The sequence below is a fragment of the Orycteropus afer genome, unplaced genomic scaffold (assembly GCF_000298275.1).
Source record: "Orycteropus afer afer isolate SDZICR_OR568_19922 unplaced genomic scaffold, OryAfe1.0 scaffold00201, whole genome shotgun sequence".
NCBI lineage: Eukaryota > Metazoa > Chordata > Mammalia > Tubulidentata > Orycteropodidae > Orycteropus > Orycteropus afer.
Window position 1 is genome coordinate 1,903,308 of NW_006921788.1, and position 20,403 is coordinate 1,923,710.

The 20,403-nt window shown below is 40.4% G+C and overlaps 1 protein-coding gene across 1 annotated transcript in view; it reads right to left on the reverse strand.

Annotated features, from left to right (window-relative positions):
- PRICKLE2 (prickle planar cell polarity protein 2) overlaps window positions 1-15,975 on the reverse strand; it is a 114,567-nt gene extending 98,592 nt beyond the window's left edge. The window contains exon 1 of the mRNA XM_007948080.2: window positions 15,796-15,975. Within this exon, the coding sequence (XP_007946271.1) occupies window positions 15,796-15,939 (144 nt within the window). The 5' untranslated portion in view covers window positions 15,940-15,975. The remainder of the gene's footprint in view (window positions 1-15,795) is intronic.
- Between the last annotated feature and the right edge of the window lie 4,428 nt (window positions 15,976-20,403).

Here is a 20,403-nt window from a genome sequence, read left to right on the forward strand (position 1 = left end):
CTTCACCAAAAAAAAAAAAAAAAAAAAAATCAAAACAGCTTCACCTTTTCAAAAAAAAAAAAGTGTCAATAGCTGGAAAGTGAATTGTAAAGTTGGGTGCCTGGCACTGTCACCCCAGTCACAGATGGAAGATTCATGGTCCAGCAGTGACAGGGATCAGAGTGTCTTCTAAGTTAAGAGGCCAAGGAGCAGGCTGCGGAAGCAGAGCAGTGAAAGGACTTAACAGCATCTTCATTTCTCCTTTAGCAAATATGCTCATATTCAGGTGATAAGCAAGGCAACTCAATCAGGAACTGGGGTGAAACAGGGTCAGTTTCTGGGATTCATGCTCTGTCACTATCCACTCACAAATCTGCTTCATTGTCTTGAAGACTCAAATAATGATGGTAGTGATGGCAGCAGCTGCCATTTTATGAGGACCCGTTACGTGTCAGGAGTCCATGGGTGGTGCAAAAGATTTACACTTATCTACTAATGGTTGGTGGCTTGAACTGACCCAGAGGCACCACAAAGAAAGGCCTGGAAATCTGCTTCTATAAAGATAACAGCCAAGAAAACCCTACATAGCAGTTCTACTCTGTTGCACATGGGGTCCCCATAAGTTAGAATGGACTTGACCACAATTGGTATTATGTGTTAGCAATCACCTAGGCTCTTTGCATAGATTAATTCATTTTTCTTCCCAGCTATGCTAGACTTGAGCATAAGCCTTCCTAATTTACAGCAAAGAAAAATGATGCTCAAGGCACCCAAGGTTTTATAGCTAATAACTGGTACAGGCAAGGTATTACCCCAGATATTCCTGACACTGTGGTTTTTCCATTACCCAACTTCTCAGATTTTAACATGTATCATAAACACCTATATTTGTTAGAACAGACTGGTAAGCCCCACCAATAGAGTTTCTGATTCAATATAGCTGGGGAAGGGCATAAGAGTCTATATTTTAACAAGTTCCCAGTTGATATTAGTGCCTCTGGTACGGAAAACATACTTTGAAAACCATGGCACCAGGTTGACTAGAGGAGTCCCCAGGTGGCATAAACAGTTAAGTACTTGACTATTACATGAAAGGTTGGTGGTTCAAACCCACACAGGGTCACCTTGGAAGACAGACCTGGGAATCTGCTTCAAAAGGTCATAGCTTTGCTGGTGGGACTGTAAGATGATATAAACACTGTGGAAATCAGAATGGTGATTCCTTAAAAACTTGGAATTAGAAATATCATTTGATCCAGCAATCCCATTACTAGGTATATATCCTAAAGAAGTAGGAGCCAAGACAACAACAGATATAAGTACACCCATGTTCATTGCAGCACTATTTACAATAGCAAAAAGATGGAAACGACCTAGGCACCCATCAACAGAAGAACGGATAACCAAACTGTGCTATGTACACACAATGGAACACTACGCAACACTTATGAATAATGTAGAATCTGCAAAACGCTGCAGAACATGGATGAACTTGGAAGACATTATACTGAGTGAAGTCAATCATAGAAGGACAAATGTTACATTAGTTTATTATTGTAAAAAGTCAAGGAAAGTTTTATATATGTAAGGAAACTTTCTTTGTTGGTTACCATGAGTGGGAGGGTAGAAGAGGGAACACTGAAAAAATGAAAAAAAATAAATAAAAAGGAGGAAAAGAAAAAAAGAAGAAGAAAGGTCATAGCCTTGGAAAATCCTAGGGAACAGTTAGTTATACTCTACACATATGGGGTGACCAAGAATCAGAATTGACTGAACATTTTTTTTTTTTTTAAATAATGAATGCTTTAAGCTCGTAAATTGTAGCACAGACTGATGGCTCTGAAAGTCTTAAAACATTTACTCTTGGCCTCTTTATAGACCAGGTTTGCTGATTCCTGCTATAAAATCGCATCACTCCTTTTTACTACTTTCCCAGCACATGTCACTCTTTGGAAATATCTTGTTCATTCTTTAATTTGTCTGTATCCTGCACTAGAATATCAACTCCATGAAGGTAGATATATTTGTTTGCTCATGCCTATATTCCCATTCAACTAAGTATCTGTGCCTAGAAAAGTGCCTGGCATACAGTTGGTGCTCAGCCAACATTTGCTAAATGAATGAATGCCACTGCTAAGTACCTAGGTAGATGATATTGTACCGGGAACATGAGGACTCCAGGAGTGAGTAGAGTAAATGTGGTTTTCACCATGTGGGCTCCTAGCCAGAATGGAGGAGGATAAAAAAAAGCTAAAGATAAACAGAGACTGTTGACGGTGAAAGCAAACCCTTGAAGGGAAAGCCACGCTGCTTCCTGCTTCCTGAAGTGATGAGGAAAACTGGAGGTGGGGAAAAGATGAATCCCTTAGTCATCAAGATCAATAGGATTTTAGGAGCCATTTCCCGCCCCTCAGAATAAAAGAGCATTGTGTGACACACACACCAAGTTGGCTTCCTTGGATCTGATAGCTTAGGTGGAGCACCATGGAAGGGGCAGGGCTGGAGAAGGAAGAGTCCAAATGGGCACTGAAGACAGACTGACAGCTCAGGTGTAGATCCTGGCTCTGTCCTTTGCTAAATGTGGCATCCTGGGAAAGTTCCTGATTCTCTGTTTTTCATGGTGAAAATAGAAGACTTTGTAGCAAGGACTAAATGTAGATTGTTTATTATGTGCTAGTAATTATTTTAGGCACTGAGCACACACTGGTGAATAGGAAAATGTATGTCTTCCTCCAACAGGTTCATGTTATAGAAGGATGGGCAGATGACAAAGGAAGGGTTAAAAAACAAAAAACATCCAAACCCTTCCTTAAAAAGTTGGAATTAGAAATACCATTGGACCCAGCCTTCTATTACTAGGTATACGTCCTAAAGAAGTAAGAGTGAGGACCAAGAACAGACATATGGACATCCATATTCATCACAGCACTATTTACAATAGCAAAAAGATGGAAACAACCTAGGTGTCCATCAACTGAGGAATAGATAACCAAACTACAGTACATACACAAAATGGAATACTATGTAACTTTAAAGAATAACATAGAATCTGTAAAATACACATAACATGGATGAACTTGGAGGGCATTATGCTGAGTGAAATAAGTCAATCACAGAAGGACAAATATTGTATTAGTCCATTATTGTAAAAAAGTCAAGAAAAGGTTATATATGGAAGGAAATTTTTTTTTTGTTGGTTACCAGGGGAGGAAGGGTAGGGTAGGGAAATTGTTAGATAGGTAGAGACAAGTATTGATTTGGGTGAAGAGAAGGGCAATGTACCCAATAAATGTGAGTGATCAACATGGTGGCATTGAGGAAGAGGAAGATGTAAGAGGTACATGGGAAGTACAAACAACAAAGATGAACCCTTTTGCACATACAGTACTATGTTGTCAGTGAAGGTAAACATGGATATATGGGTGGATAAATGGGTGGACAGACTGAACTATTAGGTATGTCTATAAAGTAGGGAGTGTGCCCAAGACCATGTATAGGGTTGGCAGACAATGTTTCTACAAGTGTATTGGTATGTTCTGTAAGAATTCCCAGGTGTATATTAGAGCTCACAAGAGACAAGGTTGTAATCACTTATTGGCCACAGCCAGCTACCCAGAGTGAGTGAGTAGTTGAACCTGTGGGCTCAGTAGTTGCAGGGGACATCAAGTTCAATTAGTATAACATACTACACAAAACACTGTTCTACCTCCTACTTTGGCAAGTAGCAACTGGGATCTTAAAAGAGTGCAAGCAGCCATCTAGATGCAATGATGGGTCTCTCCTCACCCAAAGCAAAGAAGAATGAAGAAAACCAAAGATTCATGGAAACAATTAGTCCAAGCAACTGGTATACCACACGACCAGCAGCCTATACGACTATGAGACCAGAAAAACTAGATGGTTCCCGGCTACTACTGTCAACCACTTGGAGGGGGATCTATGTAGGAGATCTTGGACAGAGTGGGAGAACAATGAGGAACAAAACTTAAAATCATTAAAAAAAAAAAAGGGGGGGAACCAGGTTTGCTGATCTGATAGAGCCTGGTGGAACTACTGAGACTATGGCCCCTAGCTGCCCTTCAGGTCTGCAATTGAGCCTACACCTGTGGCTTCCAGGTGAACATTTGCACTAGGTAGATATACTCCTTGGAGTGATCAATCATGGGAGAATAGAAGGGTTGTGTATGCACAGGGAGACAGTTCAGAGGGCAGGAGTGCCTGGAGGGAAAGATACAAGGAAGAGGTATCTATGGGAAGGAAGTGGAAGGGGAGCTGTTGCATTGTGGTATATTGTAGTCAATGTCATGAGACAAAGTGTATGTGAACTGCTGTATGGAAAGTGAATTTGTTCTGTAAACTTTCACCCAAATGACAACAATGAAAAAAAAAAAAAAAATCCAAACCGACTGCCATCAAATCCATTCCAATTCATAGCAACCCAACAGGACAGAGCAGACCTATGCCATAGGGTATCCAAGGATATAATCTGTATAACAGACTGCCACATCTTTCTCCTGTGGAGTGGCTGATAGGTTCGAACCACAGATCTTATGGGTAGAAGCTAAATGCTTTAACCACTATTCCACCGGGGCTCCCTGATAAAGAGACTGACATAAACAAAAGCATGCAGAATACCTGAAAGGTCTCTGGGTGGTACATACTGTTTGCTCTCATTTATTAACCTAAAAGTTGGTGGTTCAAATCCACTCAACAGCACCATGGAAAAAAGCCTAGTGATCTCCTTCTGTAAAGATTACAGCCAAGAAAACCCTAGGAACAGTTCTACTCCGTAACTCGTGGGATGACAGATTCAATCATGAATCAGAAGTGACTTAATAGCAACAAGTTGGGGTTTTTTAAGGTGCTTCTTGATACCTTTCTACTCACCTCTAATCAGGTGTCTCTGTTGCCTTATCTCTCCACCTGCAGGAAGAAACACCTAGGTGATGGGTGATGAGGGTTCCTTTGATCTCCCAGGGCCAAGCATGGCAGTGGAACTTCCTAGACCTCTCACATCTATGGATGCCTTGGGAAGAGCTGGAGGTTGCACAGACTCTACTCATTTCTCCCTAAAATGTCTGTCTTACTTATCCAGTGCTGCTATAACAGAAATACCACAAATGGATGGCTTTAACAAACAGAAATTTATCTTCCCACAATTTAGAGCTTAGAAGTCCGAATTCAGGGTGCCAGCTCTAAAGGAAGGCTTTCTCTCTCTGTCAGCTCTGGAAGAAGGTCCTTGTCTCTTTGAACTTCTGCTCCTGGGTGATCTTTATGTGGCTTGGCATCTCTCTTCCCCCATCTCTGCTTTTCTTGCTTGCTTGTTTAATCTCTTTTAGATGTCAAAAGAAGTTGACTCAAGATATATCCTATACTAATCCTGCCTCATTAACATAACAAAAATCCCAATTCCCAAATGGGCTTATAACCAAAGGCATTAAACAAAACAAAACAGAAAAACCTCACTGCCATGGAGTCTATTCTAACTCATAGCGAGCCCCAGTGGGTTTTCAAGGTTGAAATCTTTACATAATCAGACTGTGCCATCCTTCTTTTGCAGAGTAGCTGGTGGGTTTAAGACACCGACCTTTTGGTTAGCAGCCAAATGCCTTACTCACTACACCACCAGAGCTCTTTAACCATAGGTACGGAAGTTAGGAATTAGACTACATAATTTTTGGGGATATAATTTCATCCCTAACAATGTACTTTAACACTCTTCTCAAATTCTATGTGCTGACATAAAGTTGGTGCTGATTTCATTTAACTTCTGAGCTTCACTCAAATAAATGCTTTAGCTTGTGCAACAAGACTGATCTTTGCATAGCAGGATTCTTCATGTCATCCAGTAGCAGCTCAGATATCACCTCCCTAGAGAGGCCTTCCCGGAACAATGAATCTAAATTATCCAATCCCTCCAACACCCCAGCCCACATACATTACCACAGAAGCTGTTTTATTTATTTTCTTCATAAAAAAACAACTGCTATCTAGTCAGTTCTAACTCTTGGTGATCCCATGTTTGTCACAGTCATACTAGGCTCCACACGGTTTTCAATGACTGATTTTTCAGAAATATGCAGCCAGGCTTTTCTTGCACGGTATCTCTGGGTGGACTTGAACCTCAAAACTTCCAGTTAGCAGCCAAGACAAGCACATTATCCATTAACATGAATAGATAATATCCCTGCCCTTCTAGATCTCAAAGCAAATGGCTACTGTATGGAAAATGAATTTGCTCTGTAAACTTTCACCCAAATCACAATAAAATTTTAAGAAAAGAAAACAAAGTTGGATAGCCAAGTATTAAGACAAATAATTACACCAATAATTATCCAATTGCAAGTCTGATTAAGTGCTAATAAGGAAAATTATAAGGGTCATTAAAAAGCATGTAACTGGGGAACTAATCTTGTATTTGTGGGGAAAGAGGGTGGTCAGGGATCTGACATCTGATGGATGAGTAACAGTCACTAAATAGTCACAAAGACAATTTCATGCACTTCCAGTAGAAGAGTTTACAGTTTCACAGGGCTCAAAAACAACTAATTCACTGCAGTCTCTAGGTAGTATTGGATCATCTATCTTTGCCACATTTGGTTGCATGCTTGGAAAGTCAAAATTTGGGCAATCACTCCTGTTACCTACTCTTTATCCTTCTGGCTATTATTTGAAATGGAAATTGAGTGTTCTAGATAATCAAATCACCATCTGTACTGGGTCGAACAGTGTACCTATCAAACTCACATCCATCTTGTACCTGAGAATGTTACTTAATTGGAAATAGGGTCTTTTTAGATTAGTTAAAATGACATCATACTGGATTCTAAAAAACCCAAAGTCACTGCCATTGACTCGATTCCAACTCATAGCAATCCCCTTTGAGTTTCTGAGGAGCTCTGGTGGCTTAGTGCCTAAGGCATTTGACTGCTAACCAGAAGCCTGGCAGTTCAAACTCACCAGGCACTCCTTGGAAGGAAGATCAAGCAATCACTTCTGTAGTGACACTTTCTCGGAAATCCAAGGAGGGGTCTCTATGAGTTGGATCTGACTCGATGGCACTGAGTTTGGTTTAGTTCAGTTTTGGGTTTTTGAGGCAGTAAATCTTTACGGAAGTAGATTGCCCAGTCTTCCTTCCATGGAGTGGCTGGCGGGTTTCAATCGCCAACCTTCTGGTTACCAGTCAGATGCCTCAGGCGCTACGCCACCAGAACTCCTTATACTGGATTAGGGTAGGCCTTAAATCCAATGTTTGGCATCCTTATCAAAAGGTTATGTAAAGACACAGAGACACACAGGGAGGATGCCAAGTGATGATAGAGGCAGGGATTAAAGTGATGCATCTACAAGCCAAGGCATGTCAAGAATGGCCAATACCCACTGGAAGCTAGGACAGAGGCATGGAACACATTCTCTCGTAGAGTCTCCAAAGGGAAGCAGTGTGGCTGTCACCCTGATTTTGGACTTCTGGCTTCCAGAAGTGTGAGAGAATAAACTTCTGTTGTTTTAAGTCACACGGCATCTGATACGACACACAGCAGCCCTAGTAAATAAATACACCACTCTATATGTGCAAGGACACAGTTAAAGTCAAGGTGAAATTACTAACATTTGGAGAGTAAGGATGTAGGGCCATTCCTATTTGAGAACCCTCCATAGATATTTGGAGTATATAAAACATCGACAAAAAGGACATTCACTTAGGAGAAGCAATTTGATGGTCTCTTCAGATTTTTACTGAGTAGTGAGTAGGAGAACTAACAGATAAACCATATCCATGAGTACCCAGTGAAGCTTAGCCACTCAGAGAACATACAAGTTACAAGCTTTCTGGAGGGTAGTGTGGCATAATGAAGCAAATGCCTTAAAAAGGTTTACATGTGGCCACTCCACCTCCAGGAATTCTTCTTTGGGAGAGGAGCAGACAAGTGCACAGGATGCATAAGGTTGGCTGTTGTTGCCTTATATAATATGGCAGGACACTGGCAACAATGGATATATTCAAAAATAAGCCTTCAGCTCAGTACTACTCTGTGGTGGTGGTTTTGGCATTTTGGATAGATCAGTTCTCCTCTGTGCATGACCCTTTGGTACTTTTTTGGATGATCAGTCTCTCTACACCTGCTCATTAAAATGTTAGTCTAGTCCCCCCCGCATCATTTTGACAATTACAATCCTTGGGTGATGCAAATGATTAATGAACTCAGCTGCTAACCGATTCCAAATTCTTCCTGAAGCATTGTCTACTATAAGTTTATCACCATAATATAAACATAATATAAATCTCTACTATAAATTTATCACTACTAATAGGAGGTTAGTGGTTTGAGTCTACCCAAAGACACCTTGAAAAAAGGCCTGGTGAGCTATTTTCAAAACATCAGCCACAGGAAACCCTATGGAGCACAGTTGTGGGGTTCCCATGAGTTGGAGTTGATGGCAACTGGTGCCCTAGTGGTGAGCAGTGCCACTCTAGGTCAGATACCATGCATGAAAAACTATACAACCATTATAAAACAAGAACTGGTCAATAAGAGAGAAAATAACAAATGCTGTCAATGATGTGGAGAGATTGGGACTCTCATACACTGCTGGTGGGACTGTAAGATGATATAACCACTGTGGAAATCAGAATGGTGATTCCTTAAATACTTGGAATTAGAAATACCATTTGATCCAGCAATCCCATTACTAGGTATATATCTTAAAGAAATGAGAGCCAGGAGAAGAACAGATATATGCACACCGTGTTCATTGTAGCACTATTTACAACAGCAAAAAGATGGAAACAACCTAGGTGCCTATCAACAGAAGAATGGATAACCAAACTATGGTACATACACAGACACAATGAAATACTATGCAACCCTAACGAATAATGTACAATCTGCAAAACACCAGACAATGTGGATGAACTCGGAGGACATTATGATAAGTCAATCACAGAAGGACAAATAGTGTATTAGTCCACTACTGTAAAAAGTCAAGGAAAGGTTTATACATAAAAGGAAGCTTGTCTTCGTAGGTTACCAGGGATAGGAAAGGAGGGGAGGCTAAATTCCTAGACAGGTTGTGGGGGAGATTATTAGTGGTTACCAGGGATAGGAGTGAGGGGGAAAAGGGGAAGCTTTTGTTTGCAGGGCATTGAGCTTTTGCTAATGGTGGTGGAATATTTAGGAAAAGGATAGCAACAATGGTGGTACAACATGAAAAATGTCATCAATGTCCCTGAGCTGTACATGGGGAGGTTGTTATGCTGGTGTATGTCTTGTTGTGTATGTTTTCACCATAATAAAAGTGGGGGGGGGGACACAAAAGATGAACTAGGTCTAAGTATACTGTGTTCACAATACCTTATGTGAAAAAAGAAATCAAGGTAAGCAGACAAGATGATCACCTTATTGTCCAAATAAATAAATAAAACAAAAAGCAAGCAAGCACAAACTAGAAATGTACCCCATACGAGAGATATTTGTACATACACACACACACAATCCCTTGGTTACTGGAATTATAAGTGACTTTTATTTGCTTTCATAAGTGTTTCCAAATGTTCTATTCTTTTCCTTTTTTTCAGTGAGCATGGCTTGCCTTGAAGGAGCTCTGGTGGCATAGTGGTTAAAGCATGTGGGTACTAACCAAAAGGTTAGTGTTTCAAAGCACCCAGCTGCTCCACAGGAAAAAGCTGAGGCAGTCTGCTTCCATAAAGATTACAGCCAAGGAATCCCTATGGGACAGTTCTACTCTGTCCTATAGGGTCACTATGAGTCAGAATCAACTTGATGCCAGTGGGTTTATGTCTTTTCTTTACTCATGAAGGAAAGGCTATTTCTGTTTTGGAGAAAAAAATGATGATCCCCCACTGACTTCTCATACCATTTCTATTCTTGCTTTGACATAGCAGGGATGACATGATCTGTCTTGGAGCGCAACAGCCTCTGCTCAAGCAGCATGGGATCACAAAGCATGGGACTACCATCTTTCTAAATGCTCAGTATTTGACCACCTTGCAAGGCAGTAGCTGCTATTCTGGTACTTGAATATGGTGGGGGCTCAGAAAATGTTTGCTGAATCATCATCCATTTTTGTCTTGCTGTGTGCCATCCAGTTGATTCCGACTCACAACAATCCTATAAGACAGAGTAGAACTGCCCCACAGGGATTCCTAGGCTGTAATATTTATGAGAAGGAGCTCTGGTGATATAGTGGATAAGGCACTTGACTGCTAACTGGAGGTCAGTGGTTTAAACCCACCAGTTGCTCCACAGAAAGAAGACTGAGTCATCTACTTCCATAAATATTTATAGTCTCAGAAACCCAATAGTGGTCGCTAGGAGTCATAAATGACTCAATGGCAGTGATTTTTTTTTTTTTTTTAGATCTTTATGGGAGAAGATTGCCAGGCTTTTTTTGCCAGGCTTTTTCTCCCACAGAGTGGCTGGCGAGTTAGAATCACCAACCTTTTGCCTAGCAGTGAGTGCTGAACCAAAGTGGAGCAGTGTTCTTCTTTCTGTCTTGACAAAAAATAATCTTGCTGACAGATCCTCTAGGTTTGGGAGAAATAACATGGCAGTTACTCAGTGGTTTTTAACTGGGTTGTCTCCCCCTTCTCTGCCAGGGGCATATGGTAATGTCTAGAGACATTTTTGGTTGTTGTAACTCAATTTTTGGTTGTAGTGGTTAGAGATAGGGAGGCTGCTTAACATTCTACAAGGCACAAACCAGCCCTCCACAACAGAGAAGTCCTGCTACCATTTGCCTAGTTTTCAAATTAGAAAAATCACTTATTTCTGCTCCTTTAATAAATCTTATTCGGAAGGAAGGTTGGGCAATCTACTTCCGTAGTGATACTGCCTCGGAAACCCAAGGAGGGGTCTCTATGAGTTGGGTCCAACTCGATGGCACATAACAACAATACATCTTATTGTTCAGGAAACAGTCTTACGTATCTGAAATAACGTACTGTCATACACTGTTTGAACCTGAAGCACCATAGGTAAAGCTGATCAGTTGTCCAGAGTTCTCAGCCTATGGAATCGTGCTCCTTGACTTAAGATTAAAGTTTGAATATCAGAAATCCCATCTCCAATAAATGTTAAGGGGCTATAAAAAATAATCACTTTATTCAACATTGTAATTGTAGAAATGGAGCACACTTTCTTTTAGAAATGAACAACTAAGAAGAAAATGGCACTTGACACTGCTGGTACGTCAGTGCAGGTCTGCAGCAAAAAAATACTGTGATAAGCTTGTCTCTGATAGTACCAAGATAGCCTAGTCTAAGCTTCCTATGTTTTTATTAGATTCTTCTCTCCAATGCTTTTCATCCTTCTCACATTGCATATTCGAGGATTGGTACAGCCTTTAGAACCTCATTAACAGAAGCAAATCCAGCATCCACTGAAATTTTTTCAAAAGGCATTCTAACACATCAGATAGCCTGGTAGTTTCATTCTCATGAATACTCTAGCCACTTAAAAAAAAAAAAAAAAAAAAACCCTCAATAGGATATAGATGAATCCAACGAATAGAAGAAGGAATTTGTTGAGTTTTGGAATGTTTGGTGCATTGGATTGTTCCAGGATTATGAAACCTAAACCTCCCATTGTAATTAGAGTCCTTCCCTAATATATTGTCCATTTATGCTGTAGGCTAAGAAAGCTACTAGCCTCTGATGCCCATGTTCATCAGTCACAGAGCCAACACTTGGGGGTTCCACAATAACATCATAAATTATTCCTCCGGTGATAAGGAAGTAAGACACCGCCACCAGAGTGTATACCGTCATGGCTGATGCCATGTGCACCCAGGGTGGCTTCTTCAGCTTCAGGTTGGGGCATTCGAGCATTAAGAACGGGACTCGGTATAAAGTTTCCATATTGGTGGCTGCAGGGGCAGTTTCTTTCTTTCTTTTTTTTTTTTTTTAAATAGCTTGTTAAATGTTTTCCAAATTCTTCCTGAAGCATTATCTACTATAGATGTACCACCGTAAGGACTCTAGGAGATAGGCACACACTATTAATGGTTTGATGTCGAACTGAAACTGGAGATAATTTTAGATGGTGAGTCAGGGGCAGAATCCAGTTCTCCTCTACCCTGGGCTCTCTGGATGGCATGAAACACTTTATGTGGAGTGAGCAAAAGCAAAGGATCCGAAGAACTTTTCTGATTAGTTTTCAGTCCACTTGTCAGAAAATGCAAGATAAATGCCTTTCCTTTCTGGCAGTATCTGTTTATCATTTTTCACAGTTTTTTAAAAAGTTGGGTTTTGGGGCAAGTGACTGCTTGTGAAATTAAATGATCATATTCAAGAAGTCCTCCATAAATGAGAAGTGACTTTCATCTGCATTATATTTAATTGAAAGCATTTCTCAGAAGAAATAGAATAATACAAAGTGTCACCTAAAGGTATATTACCAACCCCATGATGAGGGAGTGAAATGAAAGGTTTCTAATAAAAATGAAAGCACCATTACTCTCAACCCTAACTAGGCTTTAATATTTTGCCTTTAGCACAAAGCATTTTAATGTTCACTATAATTTCTCTTGATGGAAAAATGGTTTTCCTCAAATCAGGGACAACGAACATGATATTAAACATCAGAATTTTTATTAGTGAAATGCCTTTAGGGACTTGGATTTTTCCAATTTAGACCAGTATTAGTTTTTAGGTCAGTGAAAAAGAGGAAGACCCTCAATGAGATGGACTGACACAAAGGCTGCAACAATGGGCTTGCACATAGCAACGACTCTGAGGATGGAGCAGGGCTAGGCAATGCTTTGTTCTGTTGTACAGAGGGTCACTATGAGTTAGAACTGACTCAATGGCACCTTACAACAACAACAACACAACAAGTACACCTAAGTAACAGACTTTAAAAGAACTTAGAATTTTAAAATTTGAAGCCCATTTCTTTTATACAACATGATGCCTTCAAATACCTTTAGAGTGAACTCCTATTTTATTAGGCAAGTATACCAAGAACCAAACCAAACTCACTGCTGTCAAACAGATTCAACTCATAGAGACCCCTCCTTGGGTTTCCAAGGAGGTATCTCTACAGAAGTAGATTGCACAATCTTCCTTCCAAGGAGTGGCTGGTGGGTTCGAATTGCCAGCCTTCTGGTTAGCAGTCATACACCTTGGGCACTATGCCACCAGGGCTAGAGCCCTTGACTAGCTTGTAGAGACATTCTCTGGAGGGAAATTTTGCTTTGCAATCATCTGAGTCATATAGGTTTGAGTAGGGGTAGGGAATAGGGAGAATGATCCCTCTTTACTCTAAAGAACAACAGAATATCTTTTCATTCAGTACAAATTCAAGCCACTTGCTTAATACCATTAATTGAACTACACCAGGGAGATACACTCCTTAGAACAATCAACCACAGTAGATCAGAAGGGCAGCATTTGCACAGGGAGGCAGGAATGCATAAGCAAAAAGGACACAGGGAAAGAGTAACCACAGGTAAGAAGTGGGAGGTGGGCTGCTACACTGTGGGGAATGTAACCAGTGTCACAAAACAATATGTGTATTAACTGTTGAATGTAAAATGAATCTGCTTTGTAAATTTTCACTCTAATCACAATAAAATGTTTTTTAAAAAAAGTCAAAGGAAATTTAGTTCTATAATTTCCAAAGACACTATGAATGGGCCAAGTGGCCTCCAAAACACCATTAAAAAAAAATAAACAAACCACTGAGTCACTTGTGACTCATGGCAACCCCACGGAGCATTAGAGTAGAACCACACTCCACAGTGTAGTCAATGGCTGATTTTTTGGAAGCATATTGCCAGACCTTTCTTCCAAGGCATTTTTGGGTGGACTTGAACCTCCAACCTTTCAGTTACCAGCTGAGCACTTAACCATTTGCACGACCAAGGGTCCTCCCAAAATACCATAAACATTCACTTTTGGATTTGGTAAATTCAATCAAAACTCTCAGCTTCTACAACTGTCTGTTCTCTTGAGTCGAAATGAGTAGAACATTTGATCTAAATCTGAACATCACGGAATGATGTTTAATGGTCTTAGAAAAGAATCTATGTATGCCGGGATCTGCAAATAGCTTAACTTGGAGAATTCAGGGCTCAGTTTAGCAGGAAGCAACATCCTCTAGGTGAACAAAAGAAAGATGAGTTTCTTAGATGTTGCTGTAAATGAGGTTAGCAAGAAAATGAAAGAAGCTCACAAATGTATCTAGGTGTGAATAACTCTCTCAAGTACTGGCTATAGAATGGCCATGCTGAATAAGGATACTCAATCATCCACCACCTCATTTCAGTTTCCAGAAAAATTCAATCAAATACTTTCATTTTTCTTAAATGAATTCTTCAATACCACAATCCTCAATGAAACAAGGGGAAAGAAAAATATAACCACAACCTACAAACTGGGAGAAAGTGTTCTTCCTGCTAATATCCTAACATAGTATCTCAACACTGAACTCTACCCTCAATTCTCATGGAAAACTTTCTTTGAATGTTTCTATTTTGACATATTTTGCATGTATTAAGAATTAGAACATGGATCACAAAACTGCAATGCCTATAGGGCTCAGGAAGGTGACACAAACGGATGAAGAAGGTGTAGTAGACACTGAGGTGACTTGCCAAGTTCAAATTTTGTCTTAAAGGAACTGTTAGCACTCAGCTCCTGCTGATTATATTCTTGCAGAAATGACATTTCAGAATTGCCAAGATCCTCAAATTTTTAACATATAAATTAAATATTAAATGAAAATGTATTATTTTTAAATATGAGTAGAAAATGACAATTTAAAATTAAAATTGAAAAAAAAAATTGTTGCTGGCAAAACAAATTCAAAACCAGTGTGTCCAATTTTATGTGCCAACTTGTGACCTCCATATTGGAAGAAGAAAAAAATGAGAAATGGTTCATCAAAGGGAAATCAGGTTTCCTAAAGTCGTTAGTGAATTCTTAGGTCTCCTTAATTATAAGAGCTTTTTTTCTAACAGCATTACCACACCTGAAGTTTTTGACTTAAAATGTCATGGCTGTTTAAGCTTCAAAACATTCTGTCAGATAGAGAAGAGATCTCCAGAGAAATAAATTTTATGTGTCAGAGAAAGGCAATTGTGGGTCAAAAGCTTAAGATTCTATTCTCTCTCAAAGGCTCATGGGGAAGATTATAAAAATACCCAGCTTTACAGAGCTGCTTCTAAACCAACGTAAGGGCTGGAGGAAGAAAAAAAATTGCAAGTGTCAAGAGATGCAAAGCAGAGGCTGTATATCACTGATGAAAATGCAGCAAAACAGAAAGAAACCAAGTCCTTCTAATCGAGCCAACAGTATTTACAGCCTCTGGGTAGTGCCAGAATATTTCAGGAAATGCCAATGTCTTTCTTCATAAAGTAAGCTCAAACTTCATATTTAAACACAGCAGGTATCACTGAGAAGAATAAAGCAAATCCACACTTCCTCACTCTCCTTTTCAAAGAATCATCACATTAAGATTTATGGCCAAAGCAGAGCTCCCCCTCCACCTCTCCCAAATATAAAGCTTTGCTGTTTAATGTTTCAAAGTAAAAGGTTCTGAGAACTTTCTAGGCAATCCTCTGTTAACAGTTAAGAATGGCAACACAGAATGAATTAGCAATGGTCCACTCAACACTCAGTTTCATTTCTCTTCCCCATTTCCCACTGGGGCTCCTGACATCTTCAACCCATTCAGCCTCAACCACTTTCTGAATCAGCAAAGTCAACTCTTCCTTCTACAGTGGAATGAGGAAGGACTGGCAAGATAGAGGTAAAAGCCAAAACCACAGTCACCCTCACATCCAGAATGGTACCTGTTCAGGCTTCAGACCCGGCGGGACCCAGGCATACTCTTCCAAGGCGCAGCCTGAGTCGTCATCCGAGGTCGAATTCCTCTGGAAGTCAAACATGAGTTTACTGACAGTCTTCTCCATCTCCAGCGGCATCACTGTCACCATGTGCTCCTCCTGTGGACACTTGCAGTGCAGGCAGATCTTCCTGCAAGCAGCAAAGGTGATAGGTGAGAAGGACAGGAAAAGAAACCATTTTCTCAAGAGGTCTGCCAGTTACCAGCCCTTGGATCCTAAACCATAAACACATTCCTTGGCAACAGGCTTCTGGCAAAGCCCCACAGCATCCAAAGCATGTTCCACAGCACGCCTGTCTTTGTAGAAGGTGTGGCACCACTCATGTGGAAACATCTTAAAAGGCCAGAGGCTGCCAGCTAAGATTGCTAAGGAGATTTCAACATGGACTGCAACCTTTTCTTCTAAATCAATATTACAAGAGCAATGCCAGTATGTAGGTTTTTCATTTTACTTAGGAGTTCTGGTAGCATAGTACCTAAGGCACTTGACTGCTAACCAGAAGGCTGGTGGTTCAAACCCCCCCGGCCACTCCTCGGAAGGAAGGTTAGGCAATCCTACTTCCGTAGTGATACTGCCTCGGAAACCCAAGGAGGGGTCGCTATGAGTCAGGGCCGACTTGACGGCATTTAACAACAACAACAAGTAGAACACCGAGTATAGACCATGACCACAACTTCATGGACTGTAATAGCAACTTTATATGTGTCATACATATGTATAGAGTCCCTGGGTAGCACAAATGCGTAAGCCCTGTGCTATTACCTGAAAGGTTGGTGGTTTGACTCTACCCTGAGGCACCTCAGAAGAAAGTCCTGACAGTCTACTTCTGAAAGATCAGTCATTGAAAATCCTATGGGCTGAAATTCTACTCTGAAACACATGGGGTCACTATGAGTTAGAACTGACTCCACTTGACAGACACTTTTTAAAAAATACATACGTATATGCTGACCAAATTCCCAAAAGGTTGAACAAATACTGACATCACATGGTCTTTAAAAAAGGTTCTTAGACTTTGGAAAATGGAAGAAGTAGTTTTAAAAAGAATTGTGAGATTTTTCTTTAAAGAGAAAAGCAAAAATAAAACATTTTGCCACTAAACAAATCTACGGTTTCACAGAAGAGGCATTTTCACCTCCACTAAAAGTCTCTGCAGATCTGAAATTTTAACTAGACACTCAAGTCTTCCCTATGTTGGTAGTTTATATACATACATACAAGAACATCATATATGTGAGCTATCTAAAAAGGTAGCAGCCAAAGATTAAAATCTCTTCTAACTGAACATTTTTCTTTTAAGGTCACCATATGTTCCCTTTTCCACAACTACAAAAAGATGAAGAAATTAAAAAAAAAAAAAAAAGGTTGATGTCAGCAACACAAAAGCATTCTGGTCTCTACCAGTAAAATAAAAAAAGCAAGAAAAAAATGGCTGAAGAAAAACTAAGGTCATAAGCTATTCTAGGTATACACTGATCTTTATGTTTAGCTTCAGGGAAGCCTTATAAAGGAAACAGAAGAGTATAGAATCCTAATTCCCACTTTTACCTGATTTTTTAAAAACAGTTTTACTAAGATATAATTCATACACTATAAAATTCACTATTTTAATGTGCACAATTCAGTGGCTTTTAGCACATTCACAGATTTGTGCAACCATCACCATTGTGGTGGTTAATATGAATGTCAACTTGGCTGGGCCTGGTTGAGTGCCGGGGCAGCTCAATGTTGTTATTATTATTCTCCATGGTGAGATTAGTAATTAACTCCACGGTGGAATATACTGGAGCAGCTGAGATGTCATCTGCTTCCTGTACATAAGGAGAAGCCTTGGGGAATGGTCTCTAGCTTATGGCACGCTTGAACCCTGCATGTAGCCATGTCATTGTTCAGCAGCCTGCCATGCTCTGTCGACCCTGGAACTTTCTATGGACTTAAATTAATGTCCTGCTGTGTGGTTTGGTAACATTGGGACTGTGCATTTTTACTTGTCAACCTTGGGTTTGTCAGTCTTAGCAGCTAGCAGCTGTCTGAGTAAAGAAAAGCCTCTAGCTCCAGTGGGCCGGAAGCAGGAGGCAGAGCTGAAGCCCAGTGTTGAGGGCTTTCACCGAGCCCCTAGAGGCTGGCACTTTGAACTTAGACTTAAAGCCTCCAAATTGTAAGAATAAACTCCTTTTTTGTTCAAGCCATCCCACTTGTGGTATATTCTTGTCAGAGGAGTACTAGGTAAATAGAACCACCATTATCTAATGTTACAACATTTCCATCACTTCAAAAAGGAACTCAAGCCTAGTAACAATACCTCCTTCCCCTCACAGCCCTTGGTAACCACTCCACAAATCTACTTTCTGTCTCTATGGGTTTGCCTACTCTGAACATTTCATATAAATGGAATCATACATTATGAGATCTTTTGTAACTGGCTTCTTTCACACAGAATATTGTTTTCAAGGCTCGTCCATGTTGTAGTTTCTATCAATACATCATTCTTTTTTATCATGGAATAATATTCCATCATATGCATATATCACGTTTTGATTTTTCATCAGCTGATAGGCACCTGGGCTATCTGTCTTTTTTGCCTATTATCAATAGTGTTGCAATGAACATCCTTGTACAAGCTTTTGTGTGAATATGTGTTCTAATTTTTCTTGGATATATACCTAGGAATGGAACTGCTGGATCACATGGCAATGCTATGATGAACATTTTGAAGAAATGCAAATGGATTTCCAAATGATTGATATTTTCCCCATCAATGATGAGTGTTCCATTTTCTCCATATCCTTGCCACACTTGTTATTTTCTTTTTATAACTGCTATCCTAGTAGTTGTAAAGTAGTATCTCACTGTGATTTTGATCTGCATTTCCCTAATGTCTATGTGCTTATATACCTTCTTTGGAGAAATGTCTATTCAAATCCTTCAGTCCATTTTAAAATTGGTATGGTGGTTATGTTTCTGTGTCAACTTCGCTGGGCCTGGTTGAGTGGCTGGGCAGCTGGTGGTAGTATTCCCCATGATAAGACTGGTAATCAACTCCATGGTGGAATCTACTGTGAGCAGCTGAGTAGCTGCCTTTGGATATGTGGTCTGCTTCCTGTATATAAAGAGATGCTTTGAGAATGGTCTCTAGCCTTTGACACGCTTGGACCCTGCATGTAGCTGTGTCGTTGCTCAGCAGCCTGCTATGCTCTGCTGTCCTTGGGACTTAGAATGGACTTAAGTTAATGGCCTGCCGTATGGATTGGTAACATCGGGACTATGCCTTTTTACTTGTTGTGATAGTTGGAGCTGTGTGTCAACTTGGCTGGACCCCAGTTCTGTGTGGTTGTTCCCATGATGGGATCAGATGACTGTGTTCCCAGTGGCCAATCTGCCCAAGGGGAGTTTCCCTAGAGGTGTGGCCTGCTTCCAAGATATTCAGGGACATCCTGGGAAGAGAGACATTCTTTGAGGGATTGGAACCCTGGTGTGCTGACTACAACCTTCCGTGAGTGAGCAGCCCACCGCTCGGCCTGGAGAGCTTGGATTTGTCTTTTGTTGGAGTCAACAACCAGTGTACTGCCTGCCAGCCTTGAATTGCTCGACCCCCTGCACTTGCAGAAGCTAAGGCTGCCACCAGCCCGATGTTTCCTCCAGGGACTTTGGACTTGCTGGCTTCTATACGTTTGTGAGCCATTTTCCTAAGATAAATTTCTCCTTCTTTCTCTATATGAGCTTTACTGGTTTGTTACTCTAGAGAACCCAATCTAACACACTTGTCAACCTTGGGGCTTCTCAGCCTCAGCAGCCAACAGCTGTCTGAGTGAAGAAATGCCTCTAGCTCCAGTGGGCTGGGAGCAGGAGGCAGAGCTGGACCCCAAGGTTGAGGGGCTTTCACCCAGCCCTTAGAGTCTGGCACTTTGAACTTAGACTTAAAGCCTCCAAATTGTAAGAATAAACTCCTGTTTGTTAAGGCCATCCCATTTGCGGTATTTTCTTGTCAGAGTGGCACTAGGTAACCAGAACAACTGGGTTGTCTTTTTATTGTTGCATTGTAAGAGTTTGTTTTAAAACCCATACTCCAGATATAAGTCATTTATCAGATACATGGTTTGCAAAAATTTCTCTCACTTTGTAGACTGTGTCTTCTTGATCTTGTTATTTGAAGTACAAAAGTTCTTAATTTTGATGAACACCATTTTTTTCTTTCTGTTGTTGTTGGTGCTTTTGGTGTCATATCTAAGAAACCATTGAAGTAATAAATAAAGATTTATTCCCAAGTTTTTATCTAAGAATGTTATAGCTTTGGCTCTTACATTAAAGTCTATGACCTATTTCAAGTTCATTTCTTACATATTCTATGAAGTAGGGGTCCAATTTCATTCTTTTGCATGTGTTGTTCCAGCTCTCCCAGAAGCACTTGTTGAAAAGACTCTTCTCTCCTTATTGAATTGTCTTGGCATAACTGTGGAAAGGGAGCTCTGGTAGCATAGTGGCTAAGACACTTGCCTGCTAACCGGACTGCTGGCGGTTCAAACCCACCAGCCACTCCTCGGAAGGAAGGTTGGG